Raw genomic sequence first — 19,169 nt, 5'->3', positions numbered from 1 at the left:
GAGCTTTTATAGGTTCTTTTGTGAATAGGATGATATGAGACCAAAAATGGTCTCTGGCCCTCCTCAGGTGGTGAAGGGTTAGAGTAGATCTCTGATTAGGTTTCAGATTCTTTGAGCATTTAAAGGACACAAGAAAAGGAAGGAACAAGGAGAGAGATAATATATAAATAGATATAGAATGTCTGGAACTTTGATGATCCTGATTGTTGGCCTTGACATATTGAATTATTTGGTTAATTTCTTTGTAGATCAAGATTCAAGTTAATTTCTCATCATTTTTTTGTATGAATAAGTTGTAATTTTCACTTTTATCCATGAATAATAAGTCTAGACTCTCTCTCTCTTCTCTCTCCCTCTCTCTCTCTCTCTCTCTCTCTCTCTATATATATATATATATATATAAACCATTTCAAATCTTATTACGCCTTATTTTTAATTATAAATATTTTGAATATCAATTTAGCATTTAATCCAAAATAATCGAATTAATTGATCCATAAATTGTATGTATATATAAGAAAATTTGATTCAGGATCCGAGGCAAAAGAGAGGAAAAAAAAAGGGCATATAATCTAATATCATACGAAGTAATACATGTAAATTTAGTTTTCAATTTAGGAAAACTCTCCCATAACTAGGTGTATGCCTATATATATATATAAAAAAAAAGATGAGTAATATATTTTTATTAATTTTAAATAAATTAAATATGTAAATTGTCTAATTTTAAAGTAAAAAAATTTATATGTATGTGTGATTCAACTATTTATCGGTATTTATACATGGTTTAGATAAGAATTATTCAATCTTTTGTGATTAATTAACTTAGAAATCAATTATATGTTGCTTTAAATAATTAGAAGATATGAAATATGACTAAGAGTATTACAAAATACAAATGAGAATCTTTTATCCAATCTAAATTATATAAATATAATCAAAGTATGTGTGGAATTATTTAAAAGTAACATATTAAAATAATTAATTGATAAGTCCAAATGATATATAGATATTTAGAATAGTTTAGAGTTCTAATAATATGATTTCTATATATAATATGGTGAAAATATATGTTTTTACCTCACTTAAGCTTAATTGTCTATTTTCAGGTAATATTGATCAGTGGAGAAAAATATGGAGTTAAATACTAAAAAGGAAGTTTAATTGGACATGTTCGTGTCAAGGCCCAAGGTTAAAACGCATAGACTGCTATTTGCAAGGCCTGACCAAAGATTACGAGGCCCAATGGACATTTTAGTCATTTTATACAATTATTAAGATTTATATTAAGAGTTATTTATAAGATAGTATTTGGTGGGGATAAAGATACTTAAAGTCTTATCTATTAGATAGACTTATATTAGGTATACATCTTTAGAGAGACTTATTTAGATGATGACTCTTTTCTATATATATCTTTGCAAACCTAATTTTAGAAGAAGGAAGAAGGAGGATGAGAGTTTTCTCTTATCTGCTCTCTACATCTATTCACCATTATTCTCTCTACAGTTCTTCCATAAACACTTTAGTTTAGCTTTTATTACTCTTTCGAAGATTTAAGGAGCTCTTCAAGAAGTGGAAAGTGAGGACCAATCATCTTTCTTCTTGAAGAAATTTTGGATCTAGAGGGAGCTTTTACTTTATTATTTTATGTCTTTCTATTTAATACTATGATCATTGGGTTAAATATGTTAGGCTAGTTTCTATAAGTGTTTAGTTTAGTCTTACTTTTGTATGAATATTGTTATTTATTTATTTAATGAATGATATTTTTACCTTCATATTTTTATTAGTTTCAGTTATTATTGTTAGTTAACCATCATATTAATTTAGCAATAGTAATTGTTATGAACATATTTAGGTTGAATGTATTAGAAACACCAACTTTGCTTCAATCTATATTGGTAGAAGAAACTTTAGTTGCATCATTAGTTTGAGTGACTAAAGAAAAAGGCACATCACTATCTCATTCATTAGATCTAGGCTTAAAGTAAAACAATGAGATTACTAAGTAAATAGCTAGACTAAATATTGTCTTTAGCATATAGTTTTAAATCATAAGCATTTGCATTTGCATTGCATATTTATTTATTATTTGGTTACTTTACTTTATGAATATTATTCTCTCAAAAATACTGATTTAGAGTGTTTATATTTACTTTTATTGTTTTGTGTTGATAATTAGTCTTTATAATAAGGGGCCTCATAGTTCATTGAGAGATCGACCTCGTGGTGAACTTACCCTTACTATAGGAATGGTTCGTACACTTGCAAGTACTAATTTAGACACATCAATAATCACATCACAAGTGTAAATGGTAAAAAAAAAAATTAAAATCTTTATTTGGAGAGCCCAAATTATGTGGAGTTGTTGTATCATAAATATTAGGAGCCAGATATTCTTGAGTATTACCAATGTGATATGAAATATTGTAAGCCTTCATCAATGGAAATGAGATGATTTATAAATGTTGGTTAGATAGACAGTTGCTTTAAAACATTAGCCCTCATACACACCCTTATATGGAAATGGAACAATTCTATGACTTGTATATATCAAAATCCTTTTGAAGAAAATTAGCCCTCTCTTGCTTGTATCCTATGATGAGTCCATTTGCGATGACTCCTCCAAGAAATCAATGGATCTTCCACCGGGCTTTCTGGCTTGATTCTGCAAAAATATGGGTTAGAAGGAATGTCGGATTAGTAATTCGATATTTATTCTGACGATCAAGTTAGACAGTTGCTTTAGTGATATAAGTTGAGGACAATTACTAGTCAATGATCTCATTCCTCTGTCTTACCTCTATGGTCTCTTGTATATTTACCTTGGTCTCTTACTCCTACCCGTACATGGACTTCTCTAGAATTTTGATGAGCTGAATCTTAATATAACCATATATACTTTGTAAGATAGGGAGAACCGCATCATGATAAGACTCTTTTTCTTTTTGCGAGATAGGTGAAACCGTATCATGATAGGACTCTCATTCCCTTTGCAAGATAGGGAGAACTATATTATAATATGACTCTCCTTCTAGATATGCCTTAGTCATCATTAGCCTCTTCCTCTTTTCGTGGTTTGGCTCTATTAGGATATTTGTCTTTTTTTGGAAAAATCAATTGGGGTGCCAATTGCCTCATCAACGACTGAACTCTTTTCATTTCAAGTCGAACCAAACCATGAGGATGCAACAATAGCCCATGTACGTTGCCTTTGAAAAAGAGAGAAGTCCCTCGATCTTGAAGTTTTGTGACATCCCCTTTTGATTTATGAATTGATCCACAACTTGCATTGTCATTTCTTATTTTCCTTTGGTTAAAGCAAATCACTGTGGATTTCAAGTTCTCATTGTTTGAGTGGCCTCCTAGCCGTACTTTTATGCGTGTGGTTGTTAAAGTATAATCGACTCATGTTGGAGTCTTTCATTCACTAAGTTTCTTCTAATAGAACCATTTCGTCCTTGCAATTTTATTTGTGAAGTTATTTTGGTGGAACCATCCTATTATGGATGCTCTTTGTTCACTAGATCTTTTTAACGGAACCGTCTCGGCAATAAAGGATTTTATTTGTTGGAACAGTCTCATTATGGAGACTTAATTTGCTAGATTCCGTTGGCAGAACCATCTCATCGTGGAAACTTTATTCCCTGGGTTCCTATAGCGGAACCGTCTCATTGTGGGGACTTTATTCGCTAGATTCCTTTGGCGAAACCGTCTCATCGTTTTATTCATTAGGTTCCTCTGGTGGAACCGGCTCATTGTTGAGACTTTATTCGATTTGTTCCTCTGGTGGAACCGTCTCATCGTGGAGACCTTATTTAATGGGTTCCTCTGGTGGAACCGTCTCATCGTGGAGTCTTCATTCGATGGGTTCCTCTAGCGGAACCGTCTTATCATGGAGATCTTATTCGATGGGTTCCTTTGGCGGAACCATCTCATCTTGAAGACTTTATTCATTGGGTTTCTCTGGCAGAATCGTCTCAAGATGGAGATTTTGTTCGATGGGTTCATTTGGTGGAATCTTCTTATCATAGAGACTTTATTCATTGGGTTCCTCTAGTGGAACCGTCTCGTCGTGGAGACCTTATTTGATGGATTCCTCTGGCGAAATCGTATTATCATGGAGAACTCATTCGTCGGGTTCCTCTAGCATAACTGTTTTATCATGGAGACCTTATTCCATAGGTTATTCTAGCGGAACCGTATCATCATACAGACTTCATTCATTGGATTCCTATGGCAGAACCGTCTCATCGTGGAGACTTCATTTGATAGGCTCCTCTAGTGGAACCATCTCATCATGAGACCTTATTTGATGGGTTCCTCTAGCAGAACTATCTCATCTTGGAGACTTTATTCATTGGGTTCCTCTGGCGGAATCGTCTCATCATGGAGACTTTGATATTTTCATCGTAAAAATGCACAATCTTTTCGCCAGAAAAATAAATGTAATATATATAAAAAATAAAATATAAAAATACACACGGAATATGGCTTTGATAGTACTCAATCTTGGTTTGTAAATATTGTTATATAGGAAAAGTTAGCAATTACCCTTTTGTTTGTGCACAAACCTGAATTTCAGCAAGAAATGGGTGCCTCCTATTTCCTCATAATGGAACATGAACTATGAGATGTATTTTGTTATGAGCATGCAAATCATGAAAAGATACTCGTTTTGTATAGAAATAATAAAAGGATTGTGATTTATTATAGTTGCACATACGACCAATATTATATGTTAGCTACAAGTGAAGCTTTAGTGATTCTTCAAGAATCACTGTTGCAAAAGGCAAGAATCTGACTAGTTTATTCTAAAATTGGAAAATTCTAGACTAAGTAATTTCTTAATATCAAAGTATTAAAATAATTCTTATTTATTGTGGTGTATATATCTTGTTTATATGAAATTCTTTTAAAAGATTGAGATGATATATATATATATATATATATATATATATATATATATATATATGTAAGGGATTTGATTGCACACAAAAAATTTCTTTATATTAAATAGAATTTTAGTATGAATAATATGTACTACAATTTACACATCAAATTTGGGACTACTCTTGACTTGCTCACTTATACTCGCCCACTATATTACACAATTTTATTTTCATGTAATCTTTATATACACATTTAAGGAGTTGAGCTCCTTTTATAGTACTATTAATTCCATTTATTACTAACTTTGCTTCCACTTTTTTAATTAAATGGATAAATATATAAATTATAAAGAAAGAATTCTCTAGACAAATAGAGAAAACTGAGAGAGAAGATAAAGACGATGAAATATTCAATACCGCCTCTCACCAACTACTCTTTCTTCATGCCCACATAATTGTTTTATAATTTTATCTACAATAAGTGTTGTATTGGTAATACTTAGGATTTTATTTGTGTTTTCTTTACGATCTTTGTAGATGTGGCCCAAATTTTATTGTCATCTTGAATATTTGGATTTCTTCGAACTGATTTGGTCATGTTGTTTTAGTGTTTGGTGGTGCACTCTCGTATGCCATTGAGACTTGTTCATCTCAGGTGACTCATTATTGCCTATTTCTTTATTTAGTTTTGTCTTTTGAGTATTTCCTTCAACTACTTCATCTTGTTCAAACCTCTCATGTATTTCTTTTCCATTTTCTTTTGAGGCTAATAGAGTCACTGCTTAAGGAGACTACCGAGATGAAGCCTCATTAAAATATCACATTTCTTGAAGTATGTCATCTTCCAGTTGTACAATCATAACTGTTCCACCCTTTTCTTTGATCATCATAATCCATGAAAATGCACCTTATTGCTTTTCTTACCGAACTTGGCTTCGAAAGTGATCAAGTAGGAAAAATGTAACATACACAACCAAAAACTTGAAAGTGACTTATATTGTGTTTTATGTTCCACAACTTTTCAAAAGATGAAATTGATCCAAGCAGTGCTTGTTGTAGTAGCATGTTGATCACGTGCATAACTATTTTCATGAATTCTACTCAAAATCGAGGCATACTTCTATATATTTTCGCAAGGTGTCTATTCTTCCTTTTTGCTACTTCATTTTGTTGCAGAGTGTTAAAGCACACTAGTTATCATCATATTTTACAATCTTATAGATACTTTGAGAACTCATATAGAGTATATTTATCTCCATTATTGATCCATATACACATAATTCTTTCATCAACTTTTTCTTTCAACTGTCTTTTTGAACTCCTTAAACTTGTTTAAGGCTTTTAATTTTTCCTTCATAAAATATACTGTACGTATCTTGAGAAATTGTTAGGACTTGATTGCACGCATTTCATTAAATAGAATTTTAGTATAAATAATATATATTACAACTTATAAACATACCAATTTTCGGACCATTCTTGACTCGCTCACTTACATATACCCACTACACGACACAATTTATTTTCATGCACTTTCTATGATCACATTTAAGAAGCTGAGCTCCTTTTATAGTATTGTTAACTCGGTTTGCTACTAGTCGAAACTGATACCATGAAATAATAATAGTAGTTAAAGCCTAAGTATTTGCAAGCAACTATACATTTCTTTCCCTTTAAAGAAGGATAAAGATATAGTTTTATTTTTGTATGAAAAAATAAAAACTTTCTTCACAATAAAGATTTTGTAACAGTTACTGTACGGGACAAACACATCCGACTCGACCCAAAGCCCGCCCGACATAAAACAAATGGAGCTTGGAGTTGGATCCACCGACAGAAAAGTTCCCACGTTCCCATACGCTTCAACGGCTGGTTTCCCGATCCCATTCCCACGATCCAGTCTGGTAACTTCGTAAATTCTTTAAAATTCTAGACCCTTTATAGTCATTCATACCCAATTTTCCCACTCAAAAATTTATCAAAAGGCCTGAACTTTCCCGCCTAAATCCAAAACCCTCTCTCTCTAAAAGAACTGTGCTCTCATTTCTCTCTCTTCTGCAATATATTTCACACACCTCCTCAAGTTTTTCAATTCTTTTTTCCTTTTTGAGTAGAAAAAGATCGCAGAATTAAAATGCCGGACCTAGGAAATATCTCCATCACTCTCACGCGCTGTTCTTCTCTCAAACCTCTCTCTCCTCCCCCTCCTCTGAATCTTGATGCTCAATCTGATTCAACAACAATTCATTCTCTCTGTTCTGACTCGGTGAAAACCCTAGTCAAAGACTGCAATTGGGACCAGAACCTTCTACTTCCAATTCCGATCCCAACCCCGATCCCAATTGAGGAAAGGTGTAATGACAGGTCAATTAGGGTTTTGAGGAAGAAGCGTAAGAAAGGAGGAGGAGGAGCTAATGGTAAATGCTTGGATGATTACGTCAGGGTTTGGGCTCAGAAGAAGATGGACTCTGGCGTCTCCAACTCCCGTTGCTTCCTTCCTTTCCTTGTTTCCTCTAAGAAAATCGTATTTACTTTCTTTGCTTTTCTTTTCTTTTCTTTTTGAAAGTGAAAAGCTTGACTCTTATGGCTTTTATTTCTTTTTTTCTTTAATGCATTTCAGGCTGAGTGTCTTGTTTGCCATCGCCTTATTTACCCCGGGGAAGAGGTGTTATGCTCGGTCCGTAATTGTGGAGGAGTTTTTCACTTTATATGTGTCAAAGAAACATTTCACGTCTCTAACCCCAAAAAATTTAAGTGCCCACAGCATGTAAGATCTAATTATTTATGCTATTAGTTTTCTTTTTCATGTTTAAGATTTCTTGCTCTTTTTTTTTTTCCTTAATCCCATGTTAGTTTGCTTCCACATAGCAGCGTTGTGCTTATTCCAAACCAACAAAATGTGCATATGTATCTAATTATTTTCTTTGCGTGAATTTTAAGTAAAGTTCTGTTTTGCCTGTTACTGTTGAATAGTCCCGTCTTTCTGTCTGCTCTAATTTGCCTTTTGGTGTCTTTCCCTAAGTTTGATTTGAAATTCTGCTGATAACAAATATAATTCCTCAGTCCAGTTGATATATACGTGTGTGTGTGTGTGCCTTTTATCTGCTAGCCCTTTTTCGCGTATGTTACATATTGTTCTCGACAGGCGTGCTTCGTTTGCAAACAGAAATTTGATTGGCGTTGTGTGCGATGCTTAATGGCATCCCATGATAGATGTGGCCCATGGCCAGATAAAGTAATTCATTTGATAGACCCACCCCGACGAGCAGTGTGTTGGAGGCATCCAACTAATTGGCTGCTAGATAAGAAGGTCAATCTCTTCTTTCCTTATTCGATTCAATTTCATTTTTTAAATTTCCTTTTTGCTTCAAAGTCTTTTGATTCCAATCATTGCTGTCCCTGTTCAGTATTTGGAAAAAGTTGTGATAATGTTGACCCATATATTGTGCAACCTCATACTTTTAGGAGAAAGTAACTATGGCTGTAAGACCCACATGGGTATTTCGTGTAATGAGGTGCACTTGCTAGAACCATTATTGTAATCAGTTTGGTGATGGCCACTTATTGACACCACTGCTAAAATTGCTTGCTCTAATTTAGTTTAATAATTGAATTAATCTTGATGCTCAATCTTACATCTTCTTTACCTACTGAGTTGATAATGGAATCTTTTTTATATATCTTATTCATTTTGTTGTGGAAATTTAAATTCTTGAACTCAGCTATGAATTGTGAAAGATGGAATTTGTGAGGTCCAACTCTAGCTACAGAAGGTTAACTTTGTTGCAACTAGCTGAGGTGCCCTTATATATAAATACACACTTTTTGTAATCTTTATGCGAAAGGAATTAGGTTCTGGTCAATAAGAAATATATTCAGGAAACTGTTGCACAGTATAATTTTTGGCATATTTTAATATATCAGAACTTAAATTCCCAACTTACATAGTATTTTCCTTGGTTGCAAATGGGGGCTTAGCAGCCCAAACTACCCAAACCAACTATTTGAAAAAGCGAGTTATTAAGATCAATATCTTCTAATAATCTTTGGCTCTCTGCTATCTCTCTCAATGGGGAGGTTATAGTATTGAACTCTTTTACAACATTATTTGGCTAAGTATTTAAAGTAATATACAGAGAATGGTGTTCAATCATTTGCAATGTTTTTCCTTTGATTTGTTCCATTGTGTAATCTATCAATCAAAACTTAAATGCTCAGTCCCATGTCAGGTTCAAAGATGACACTATTTGAGTTTTGCTCAAGACTGGTTTATTTGGTATGATTGATTGTCAATGTTAATCATTTAGTTTTCACAACTTCTTAGTTCCCTTTTTCCTCACCTCACATGTCAATTATGTTGATCACAGGAAGTGTTTCCATGTATAATTCTGCTTTTCCATTTCTGTTGTTTCTTTAAGTGATACTGCATAAGTTAATGTTGCAAGTTCCTATGAGGTTGATGGTTGTTTCATCACCATCTTTCAACTTATGAGGTTCTTATCTCTGTAGTTTGACTTTCATTATCATTTTAAATTTGTAAAATTATAAATTGAATGAACTGAAATAATAATGTGTGTATATGGTTTTAAGTTATGAAGGATAACTTAAGTGCTTCTGAAGTCTGGCAGTACCAACAATTTGGCATGGCTTTATTTCACCATGTTTTAACATTTCTGTTTTTGATTGAGGTTTTATCTCTTCATTTTTATTTTTTATTGATTAGGCTGGCTGACAGGATTGATATATTTGTTGAATGAGCAGCATATGGTTCCAACAAGTGATATAGAGGTTAGATTTTCTTTCTAGATAAATATGTAGAATCTTGAAATTATTTGTTACATATATAGATATATACATGGCTGTTCTTCATTTGTCTTAAATTAAAACAGACAACAGGGTCTGGGATTTTGGGGAATAAGCACAAGTAGTGTGTTTTACAATAGCCTGATAAAGGAAGAAAACTGTGTTAAGCATTTTGCAGAAGGATCTACTACTACTTGTGATAACTAAGTTAGATGCTCTATTATTAGAATACCCTTACCATAAGTTTATAATAGTGATACCATGTCACTTCCATTGTTTTTGACTTATATCCTTGTATCTTTAAACTTGACGGTTGGATTAAGCTGATCCCAACATGTAAATGTAAATGCCTTGTGGCATAACATTTTCAACTCAGCTACATTTTACTAACCTTATCCTAGTCTATTTGAATTCAGTTACGTGATTGATTTTTTTCTATTATATTCTTTTCAGGGCCTAGTATTCTCTGAGTTGTTCTGATACTAAATTACTTTTACCATTTAGTCGTGCACTATGTCTAGTCTATCCTGCACCTTTTTTCTTTGCTTCTACAGCTTGTATCTACTCATCCTTCTGTATTGGTGCATTAATGATCTATATTGGCATATGGGCAAATCATTTTCAGCAACCCTCACCTAACTTAGCATAGATGGGTGACACCTCAGTTTTTCTATAAATATTATATTCACAGGGCTACTTTTATGCCTTTAGAGTCTGATGTCGCGTCCTAGTCACTAATTTGTATCAGTAAATTTTGAAGAACTGAAGCATTCATGCTGAGCAATGTATCGCACAAGAACTCTTCTACTAGATTTAGATACCAATTAGATCAAGTGAAGTAACCTTGAATCACCCTTTCTTTTCTTTCTTTCTTTCTCTCTCTTTCTTTCTTTCTTTTTTTTTTTAATTTGCAATGCTGATTTCATATATATCATCTCATCTGGCACATTACTATAAGAATTTAGTGTTCTACTATATTTGCGCACCATTTCAGATGAATAAGTTCTACATATTGCTAACTGGTGAATATGGTTTATCTTTTGAGTAATATGCTGTTTTCATATTCCTATATTCCACTAACTAACCCTTTCTATTTCTTATTTTAGGAAGTATTCTCGCGCTTGCCTCTACCTTATGTTGAGGAGGAGTTCAAAATTGACGCAACATGGAAAGGTCTGATGGAGAATAAACTAGAGCCACCTCCATATGTGCATATCAGGCGCAGTATCCTCTCTGTGTGTGGATATGTATATAGATGCTATCATACTGATTTAAATTCATATACAGGCAATAGTTTGTAAATCTGGCTTGATGAGATAACTCACTTGGCATTTTGTCAATCCCCTTTACATTTCATGTTACCATGGTTGTGAAAAAATATCTTTTTTTTCTGGAGTGGAACTTTCCTTAATTGAAATAAGATGTTTATCTAGTCAAAAAGAAGCGTGATGATGTTGATAATGATGTTGGATGCACAAGTTGTAGTTCTTCATGTTGTGAGGATTGTGTGTGCAGGTAATGCTAGTGATTCCAAGTTTTGATTCAATACAATCACTTATTTAGTCAGATATATGGCAATTTCTCACTCTTGTTTTCAATTTTAATATACTAGTTTTCAGTTTCTGTCCTCTTTTGAAGTTTAAATGAGATCTCTTTGAAACTGTATGTTATCTTGGTTAATGCAAGGATGAGGCTCTTGCTCATCCAATTGGTGTTTGATTTTTCTTTGTAATTAGACAATTGAGAAATGGAAATGCTATACTAATTTTTATAAAGAGCTAATATTTATTACAGCTCGTGCTGCAGTTCTCTCGCCCAATGGAATTTCTTCTTGAACTGCTAGCTAGTATTATCTTAGACAAAAAACTAGAGGGCCATCTCCCTTTTATTTAATTTTGTTTGTGAATAATTCTAGTATGATTAAGGCCATTGCTCAAATTACAGAACTGGGTTCTGCTGTATTTTTACTTGTCTCTTATATAGAGATCAGTCCCCACCTTTGCCTTTTGGCTGTGCTTAAAATGTTGTTATTTTTGACAATTTGTCATGCTTGTTTCTTTGCAATTTTTGATTAAGATCTACATCCTATACTCAAATTATTGTTTGCGTCAATTGTCATTATTATTGCTTTGCAAATTATGTTTACGTAAGGTTTATAGCGGTTGGCTCATTATGTGATGGGGTTGTACCCTGAATGTGTCATCTACTAGGGTTCAATGCATAAGCTGCTCAAGGGCTTGCCATTGCTCTGAAAATTGCACCAATAGGCCATTTCGCAAGGAGAAAAAGATCAACATTGTCAAGGTGAGAACTTTCACTTATAAAGTTACTTGGTACTTTCACTTCAAATCAACTTGTGCTAGGAGATTACATGACCTTGGCCAAATTTGTTAGTTCAATAATTACCTTGAAAATTATAAGTGGGGATTGGTTTTCTGATCATACAGCATGACAGCTTATTTTCCTTTTTTCAGACTGAATTTTGTGGTTGGGGAGTAGAGACAGTTGAACCTATAAACAAAGGCGACTTCATAATCGAGTATATTGGAGAAGGTAGTTGTATCTGTTACCTCTTCCATAATTTTAAGTATTGAACCGCATCTCTATTATTATTTCTCTTGTCAGAGTTGCCTACTGTTGTTATATAATGCCTCAAATGCATCTTCTAGGTTCCTTGTGCTATTTTGACCAAGGAATTGTTAATAGATATCAATGGCAACAGCTGTTACTTTATAGGTTTCTGCTATCTTGTTATCGTTATCCTGTTTTTACTAGTAGTTCTAAGCACGGATGTAATGACCATACAGAGCCATTAGAGATGAAATGGCTGATAGATAAAGTCCTACTTACCCTCACTTAGAAAAAGATTCCCTCTCTTTCGGCACACGTATCTTGTCCCAGCCACAACTCATACACACCCAAAAGAAAGAGAAGTCTTTAGTTCTCCTATTTTTCACGTTAAAATATAAAACTTGGACATATTACAACTCTAAGAACCTAACTTGATTGTGCTTTCTATATTCAAAGCTAGGTTATGCTTTGTATATTCAAGTGTTTTTTCCAGATTTTCTCCACAAAATTTAAGTTCTAAATTAATGCAGACTTCATTCCCTTTAACTGGTTACTGGAGTCTTGCAAACTCACTTTTTGTAGTGACATGAGAAAGTTAGATTTTCAATGCCACTTTACTTGGTTTTATGTTGAACTTCATTTCAAAATAATGATTATTGCATCTTTAGTTTGTGCAATTTATGGTCAAGTGGTAGTATCTGTTATTAGAGGCAATGAAAATTTGATCAAACCATTGCATTCAGCATAGTTTGCTATTCCTAAAATGTTTTGCATCACTATGGCTGCAACTGTAAAGTTGTAGCTGTTTTGTAATGCATGATAGGTTGCAACAGATACTTAAACTATAATTTTGACTGTTTATTCATGTATTCAATATCCTTTAAAAATATTTAATTCATCCATTCTTTATTGTCGCTGTGGATTATTATTATTATCTTCCATCTGGGAAACAATCAAGCAAATCAAAATTTATGCTTATCCATGCTTTTTATTTTTCTTTCGTTGTTCTCATTAACAATATGATTTAGGCAGCATATTCTTAATTTAAATTAAAAACAATGCTAATATATTACTTACATCTCTTCATCCTTTGGATAAAAATTAATTTCTTTTTGCTAAAAGGATAAAGATCAAGTTAGATGAATCATTTGAAGCACTAATAATTAAAATTCCAACATGTATAAAGATTTAATATAGGTATCTACTTTAGAAGTTATTATCAGACAACCATGCAGACAATATTGATAAAGATGTTATAATCTGGTTGCTATTTGTAGTCTGATTATCACGTTACTAATATAATGCGTGGAACAGGACTTGTTTTATATATTATAAAGATTATGGTGGTTGTATCTAAATTCTTACATGCTAAAGCCCTCGTGACTCCCTACCCAACAAACTCCTGTATGCCAAATTATGACATTAATCATTGCTTTATACTCAGAATGTAAGTACTCTTTATCATTTTTTTTTTTATTTTTTTTCTTTTTCAGCCAACTATCTTTACACTGCATTTGTTTTCGTTTAATGCACATATAAGGAACGGTCTGTTTTTTGTCTTCTTCCTCATTGTGATTATTTTTTCCTTTACTAATTGGATTAAAAGCTACTATAATTTTTCTTTTTCAGAATTAAGTATTGATTCAACTGTTGTCTTCCTGTTTCAGTCATTGACGATGCAGTCTGTGAACAAAGGCTTTGGGACATGAAATATAAAGGTGTACAGAACTTTTACATGTGTGAAATTCGAAAAGACTTTACAATTGATGCAACTTTTAAGGGAAATTCATCTCGTTTTCTAAATCATAGTTGTGATCCAAACTGCATCCTGGAAAAGTGGTTAGTACCCTGATATTGCTGCTTTTTTCTTATCCAATCAATCATCTAGAAATTATAAGGAAATCCCCTTTTTCCTTGATATTTGGAATATATTATGTTACCGGTTGAATATATTAAAAATACCTTATACATTCTATTTGAATGGAGATTGTTGTTAATACCCCCATCCTTAAGTATTGTGAACTAACCAGCTTTTCTTTTTGAATGGGTGTGGTTCCTTTGACTCCCAAGGATTCACCAGTTAATGAAACTCTTTCACTCAGCCAATGGTTTCAACTTTTAACCATTTGGTTCTGGTTTTCTTTAGGCAGGTAGAGGGAGAGACACGAGTAGGTGTGTTTGCTGCTCGGTCAATTAAAGTTGGGGAACCATTGACATACGATTACAGGTACACAACATTATGTATTTATACAGTCTGTGATGTTATCTTTTTTCGTAGTTGAAATCATTAAAGTCAATGGTTATCTATAAGGCATCACTTTAGAGTGCAGCAATTAGTTATTTACTATCACTGCTCTTTAGAGGGATCGGTTTCCAATACAATTTATCCATCATAAACTCTTTAGTGTATTATTTAGTCTAGTATCTGGAGAAAGCAAGTAACTGATCTTTTGAACATTAAGACGCATGTAGCTCTTTGCCTTCTTACCCTATATCTGGCATGGTCTGGTATACATTTTCTGATTTCATGCTCTATGTTATTTTGATTTAGTATCACTGCTACTCACAGAAAGTTTGGCCCTGAACATAATAGTACAATAAGAGGATCCATCTTCTCCACTTTAATTAGTATGGAACTAAATGCTAGTTTAGTATGCAAGTTGTACTTATTTTTATGCCTTTGAACAGATTATCTTTTCTTTGGCCCAATGAACCATTTTGTGATATATTTGCTAAATAGATGCTTAGATAATAATGATTTTTCTTTCGTTTAAAAAAAAGTTACAGAAAAAAAAAGGATAAAAGATCTGAATCTCAAAATATTCCTCTCTCTCTCTGTCTCTCTCTCTCTCTCTCCAATGGTTGAGCACATAATATGAAATTCTCTTTTGCCGTCTTACAAATATCCCACTACCATTTTAACAGCTTTAAACATCTGAATTTAATCTCTAGGTCTATGACCATTGGGCCTTTGTATCAAGGGATGCTTTTCTTGCGTCTATTATGAAATATGATGCATGTATAACATACATATTTTCTATTTGTACTTTGGGAAACCTGAAGGTTATCTTCAGAGCTTATTATCAAACGATAATATTTCAATTTTTCAAGATGGCTTAGAATTGTTTCCATTAAAAGTCATCTGTCCGGGTCTTTCAGGGTGTTGGGTTCCTTTGATAATAATTCATTAGTGGAACTCCATCATATTTGCAAACTCAGTGTGCTTTTTCTTTTGTTTATTTCACTTTATACCTTCCCAGGTTCTGAAGAAATGCCCACTTACAAAATCAAATTGAGCGTTTCAGTTGGTCACGATGCTACATTTAAAACTTCCAAATTGTGTCCCTTCATCTCTAAATGAAGCATCTTTGCATATGGGAGCAATCTAGTTTCTTTAAGGTGTTTCCTATCAGTACTTGGAGTAGCAATATATTTGGTAGGTTGAGTAGCAGTTTGAGGCGAGAATCATTCCTGCCAAAAGTGGCATTACATTGTGCCAATTGCCATTGCATTGGTGTCACATGGTACTGGTGGTCTGGATTTATGTTGCACAAATAACATGCATCTACTTTTGGGACCAACAATGCAATGTTGGAAATTGTATTTTAACTTTTATCATAATCCTTGATAGAAGTAAAAGTTATAGCTCAAGCTGGGGCTTTAAATTGCAATGTATTTGGCTTTGCAGATTTGTGCAATTTGGACCAGAGGTAAGGTGTCATTGCGGAGCTCCAAACTGTCATGGTTATCTCGGGACCAAAAGGAAGATTTGTAAGTTGAATATTTGCTGGGGTGCAAAACGCAGGAGATCATCAACAGCTTGCTTAGCTATTGTAACCTATGATTCGTAACCGGAATCCATTTCTTGTCAGTCATGTTGTACATTTTGCTATAACGGAATATGGGCGAAGTGGAAGTAGAACTATGCAAGTCTCGCTCGAGTCACTGTCATACCAGCATTGAAGTGTCAACATTCATTAAAAAGAAACGTAATTTTCTTGTCATTTCCAAGTTTTGCCACATCAAGTTTTCCTAGAATTTCCTTCAAAATAGGCTGTGTAACATTGCAATAGTGATTGTAATTGATATCCCCAAGTAGGGTGTTACCAAGTTGTAACTCTGAGATCCTCTCTACGGGTATTACGATAATTGGAAGATTTAAAAGTTGGTTTGAGAGCCTTGAAACTCAATTAAGTTCCCTTTGGTTGATAAAATCTTTTGTTCATATTTCTATTTTTTCTTTTCATTTTATTGTATGTATTTGGGGCCTTATCTCTGATCTATAACAAAGGTTATGTTTTATCTCAAGAAATGAAATGTGCACGCGATCAATTTCAAACTTTGTAATTTATATTTTCTTGTAGGATGTGAACTGTACTTGATACCCTATCTCGGAAATCTACAGGGAATATGCGATTCTTGATGCTCTCTAGATTTAAAATCTGGAATGCTGCTACTGGGACATTCTGTTTATGCGTATGTATGTTGCCATGCCTTGCTATTGCAATTCAACCACTTGTAAAAGTATGGATTTCTTTTTTGATGCTGACAAACGTATATATTACCTGTAAAGCAATAATGGTGAATTTCCTAGAGAATAGTGTACTCCCATTTCAGGAATTTCTTGAGGAACATCAGTTTCTTATTTCTGGCCGATGGGCTACAAATCATATTTCACGTTTCCTATTTTGTAACCACTAGTCCTGCTTTATATATGTTAATATTCTCCTTGAGACAGCGTAACCTTTGATTCCAAAAACCCTGGAGCCCTGCAAGCTTTGATATTATTTTATCTTATTTTCTGGTTTATAGGCCAGGGTAATCACCCTTGTAAGACATAACTCGAGAATGTTCACTTCTTTTTACACCCTGCAGAACTTTCTTTTGGAAAATACTATACTGTTACGAGCTTGTGAAATATGATGATATTTTGCTTTGTCGGCATTTTGGTTGAGTCATCTTATATGATCTCATGCAACTCCACTATCTAAATTCATCCTATCTATTTAACCATTAAAACTATTGTACAAAGTGAACTAATAAAACCCTGTAATCGATGATATAAGGATTCCAGAGAATCACTTATAATTTCATTTTCTTTTTTCCACTCGATAATGGTTGATTGTGTATAAGACTTATAATCATGTGCCGTTAGTGCTGAAAAATTGAAACCAATTAGAAATTAGCAAAATCTCCTACACTGTTAATGGTTGATAACTACATCTTGTTTCAAAGCCTTTTTATGCCATGTATTCTTCATTCATCTTTATTAGAAGTCGTCGCTTGGTTACATTTATATTCGATATGAAGAGAGAAGAACATTCTGAAATTTGCAATGTTCCTATTCACTTTAAGTTTGTGAGAATATATTGCAACTTGTATATGATGTAAGAACTAAGAAGTCAGAGCTTTGTGTTCAGTTTAAGGCACTTTAATGTTCTCTTCTAACTAAAGGGGGAAAAAAAATAGAATCCTCCTTTCATTTCTGATGCTATTTTTCTTTGTTATTCTCAAACATGAAATTTTATTCATATTGAGTAGCTAATATTTGTATTATTTTATTTTTTTGAACATTAAAACTTTAACTTCTTTATGTTAAATTTAATCTTAATTTCTAAATTGTTAATTGAATTGCTTTTGTATATAAATAATTTGCATGGTTGTGTTTGGTATTTAGGACAAAAGTAGAAAGGAAGGGGACATGACAAGATAAATTCTTTTGTTGTCTAATGTTTGATATATGTATAGAAATACTTTTATAGTTCGTTCAGTTCCATAAACACCTGAACAAGGCAAAGAGTTACATAAAAGCAATGATATATAATATTTATGTTTCCTTTGCTGTGTTACATAAAAGCAAAGAGTTCATATGAATCGTTCCTTATTTACTCTAAAATATAATAAAGTTGGCTTCACTTGAATATGTAAAATAATTCAATTAAATCCAAAATATGGCTCACTTTGGATCGAATAAAATTAAAGTAATTTTATCTATATTTGTTTGTCTCAATTTTTCTTTTTTGCATTTTATGAACTTCCTTCCCTTAAGTACTTTATTAATTACTAAAATTAAAACGGTCGACAATTGTTGCCTTTTTTTACTTTATTTATATTATTCGTATATACATTAATTTTATCTATATTATTCATATATGAGTTTATTTAATTTCAAAATCTGAATCACCGTTAATAATAAATGTAATTTTAATTAAAAAATGTTATTGAATTGTTCTATTAGATAATTAAAATAAATTATATTAAAATTAAATAATTTTATTCTAATTCGATAACAAAATTACTTTTATAAAATTTGATATTTAATATGAAGTTCAAGAATTAGATTTAATCTTTTTGCATTGACTAAGTAATTTGATTGGGATGAATTGACATTTTTATCAAGTTACTGCGTAAATTATCCATAAAAATTAAGATATGAGCTAATTGTAAATTGGCTTCAATTTCTGAGGAAAAATTGGCACTTTAGCTCTTCTAAATCAGTTGAGTTTATACATCATTGTGCCCCTCTAAAAGTCATTTAAAAAGGTTTTCAAATGTGGCTTGGGGACTTTTTTATATGCTGTGGCTGCTGAAGTGAGATACTTTGACCTAATTGGTAGTCGACCTTTTTTCTTTTTCCTCTTATTTTTCTTTTTATTTTTTTCCTAGGATGATAAAAAATATATATATTAGGAAAATAATATAAATCATTAAATATTAAATGAGTATGATATTGATATTAAATTGATTATAGAAAAATTCTTATTTGAATATATATATCTACTTGCACTAATTTATAGTCAATAATATTTATTTATTTATTTTAAATATTTAAAATATATGTCAATTATTTAATGTTAAAATATAAAATATTTATTTATAAATATCATTTTGAATGCGATG

The 19,169-nt window shown here is 32.5% G+C and overlaps 1 protein-coding gene across 5 annotated transcripts; it reads left to right on the top strand.

Moving 5' to 3' along the window:
- Nucleotides 1-6,683: 6,683 nt before the first annotated feature.
- On the top strand, nt 6,684-16,483 carry LOC8265760 (histone-lysine N-methyltransferase ASHR3). Of its 5 annotated transcripts, none has more exons than XM_048372404.1 (11): nt 6,700-7,419; nt 7,516-7,662; nt 8,041-8,205; nt 9,657-9,683; nt 10,805-10,922; nt 11,120-11,213; nt 11,909-12,002; nt 12,173-12,251; nt 13,937-14,108; nt 14,416-14,496; nt 15,530-15,951. In XM_048372404.1, exons 1-11 carry the CDS (start codon nt 7,030-7,032, stop codon nt 15,534-15,536), a joined length of 1,374 nt encoding a protein of 457 aa, XP_048228361.1. In that variant the 5' UTR covers nt 6,700-7,029; the 3' UTR covers nt 15,537-15,951. The 5 variants fall into 5 exon arrangements, with proteins under 5 accessions (XP_048228362.1, XP_048228361.1, XP_048228360.1 ...); XM_048372403.1 differs by lacking the exon at nt 15,530-15,951 and adding an exon at nt 15,958-16,483 and having other exon boundaries at nt 6,703-7,419; nt 8,062-8,205; XM_048372402.1 differs by lacking the exon at nt 15,530-15,951 and adding an exon at nt 15,958-16,483 and having other exon boundaries at nt 6,708-7,419.
- Nucleotides 16,484-19,169: the final 2,686 nt, after the last annotated feature.

Source organism: Ricinus communis, chromosome 3 (genome assembly GCF_019578655.1).
Source record: "Ricinus communis isolate WT05 ecotype wild-type chromosome 3, ASM1957865v1, whole genome shotgun sequence".
Taxonomy (NCBI): domain Eukaryota; kingdom Viridiplantae; phylum Streptophyta; class Magnoliopsida; order Malpighiales; family Euphorbiaceae; genus Ricinus; species Ricinus communis.
Note: the sequence above shows the minus strand (reverse complement) of the source record. Positions and strands in the feature narration are given on the sequence as shown.

Bases quoted from the DNA above. Each gene is read 5' to 3' on its own strand.
- LOC8265760 (XM_048372402.1), top strand. From the start codon at position 7,030: ATGCCGGACCTAGGAAATATCTCCATCACTCTCACGCGCTGTTCTTCT. The intron at 7,420-7,515 runs GTATTTACTTTC...AATGCATTTCAG, and splicing joins TTGTTTCCTCTAAGAAAATC to GCTGAGTGTCTTGTTTGCCA. The intron at 12,252-13,936 runs GTAGTTGTATCT...TTCCTGTTTCAG, and splicing joins AATCGAGTATATTGGAGAAG to TCATTGACGATGCAGTCTGT.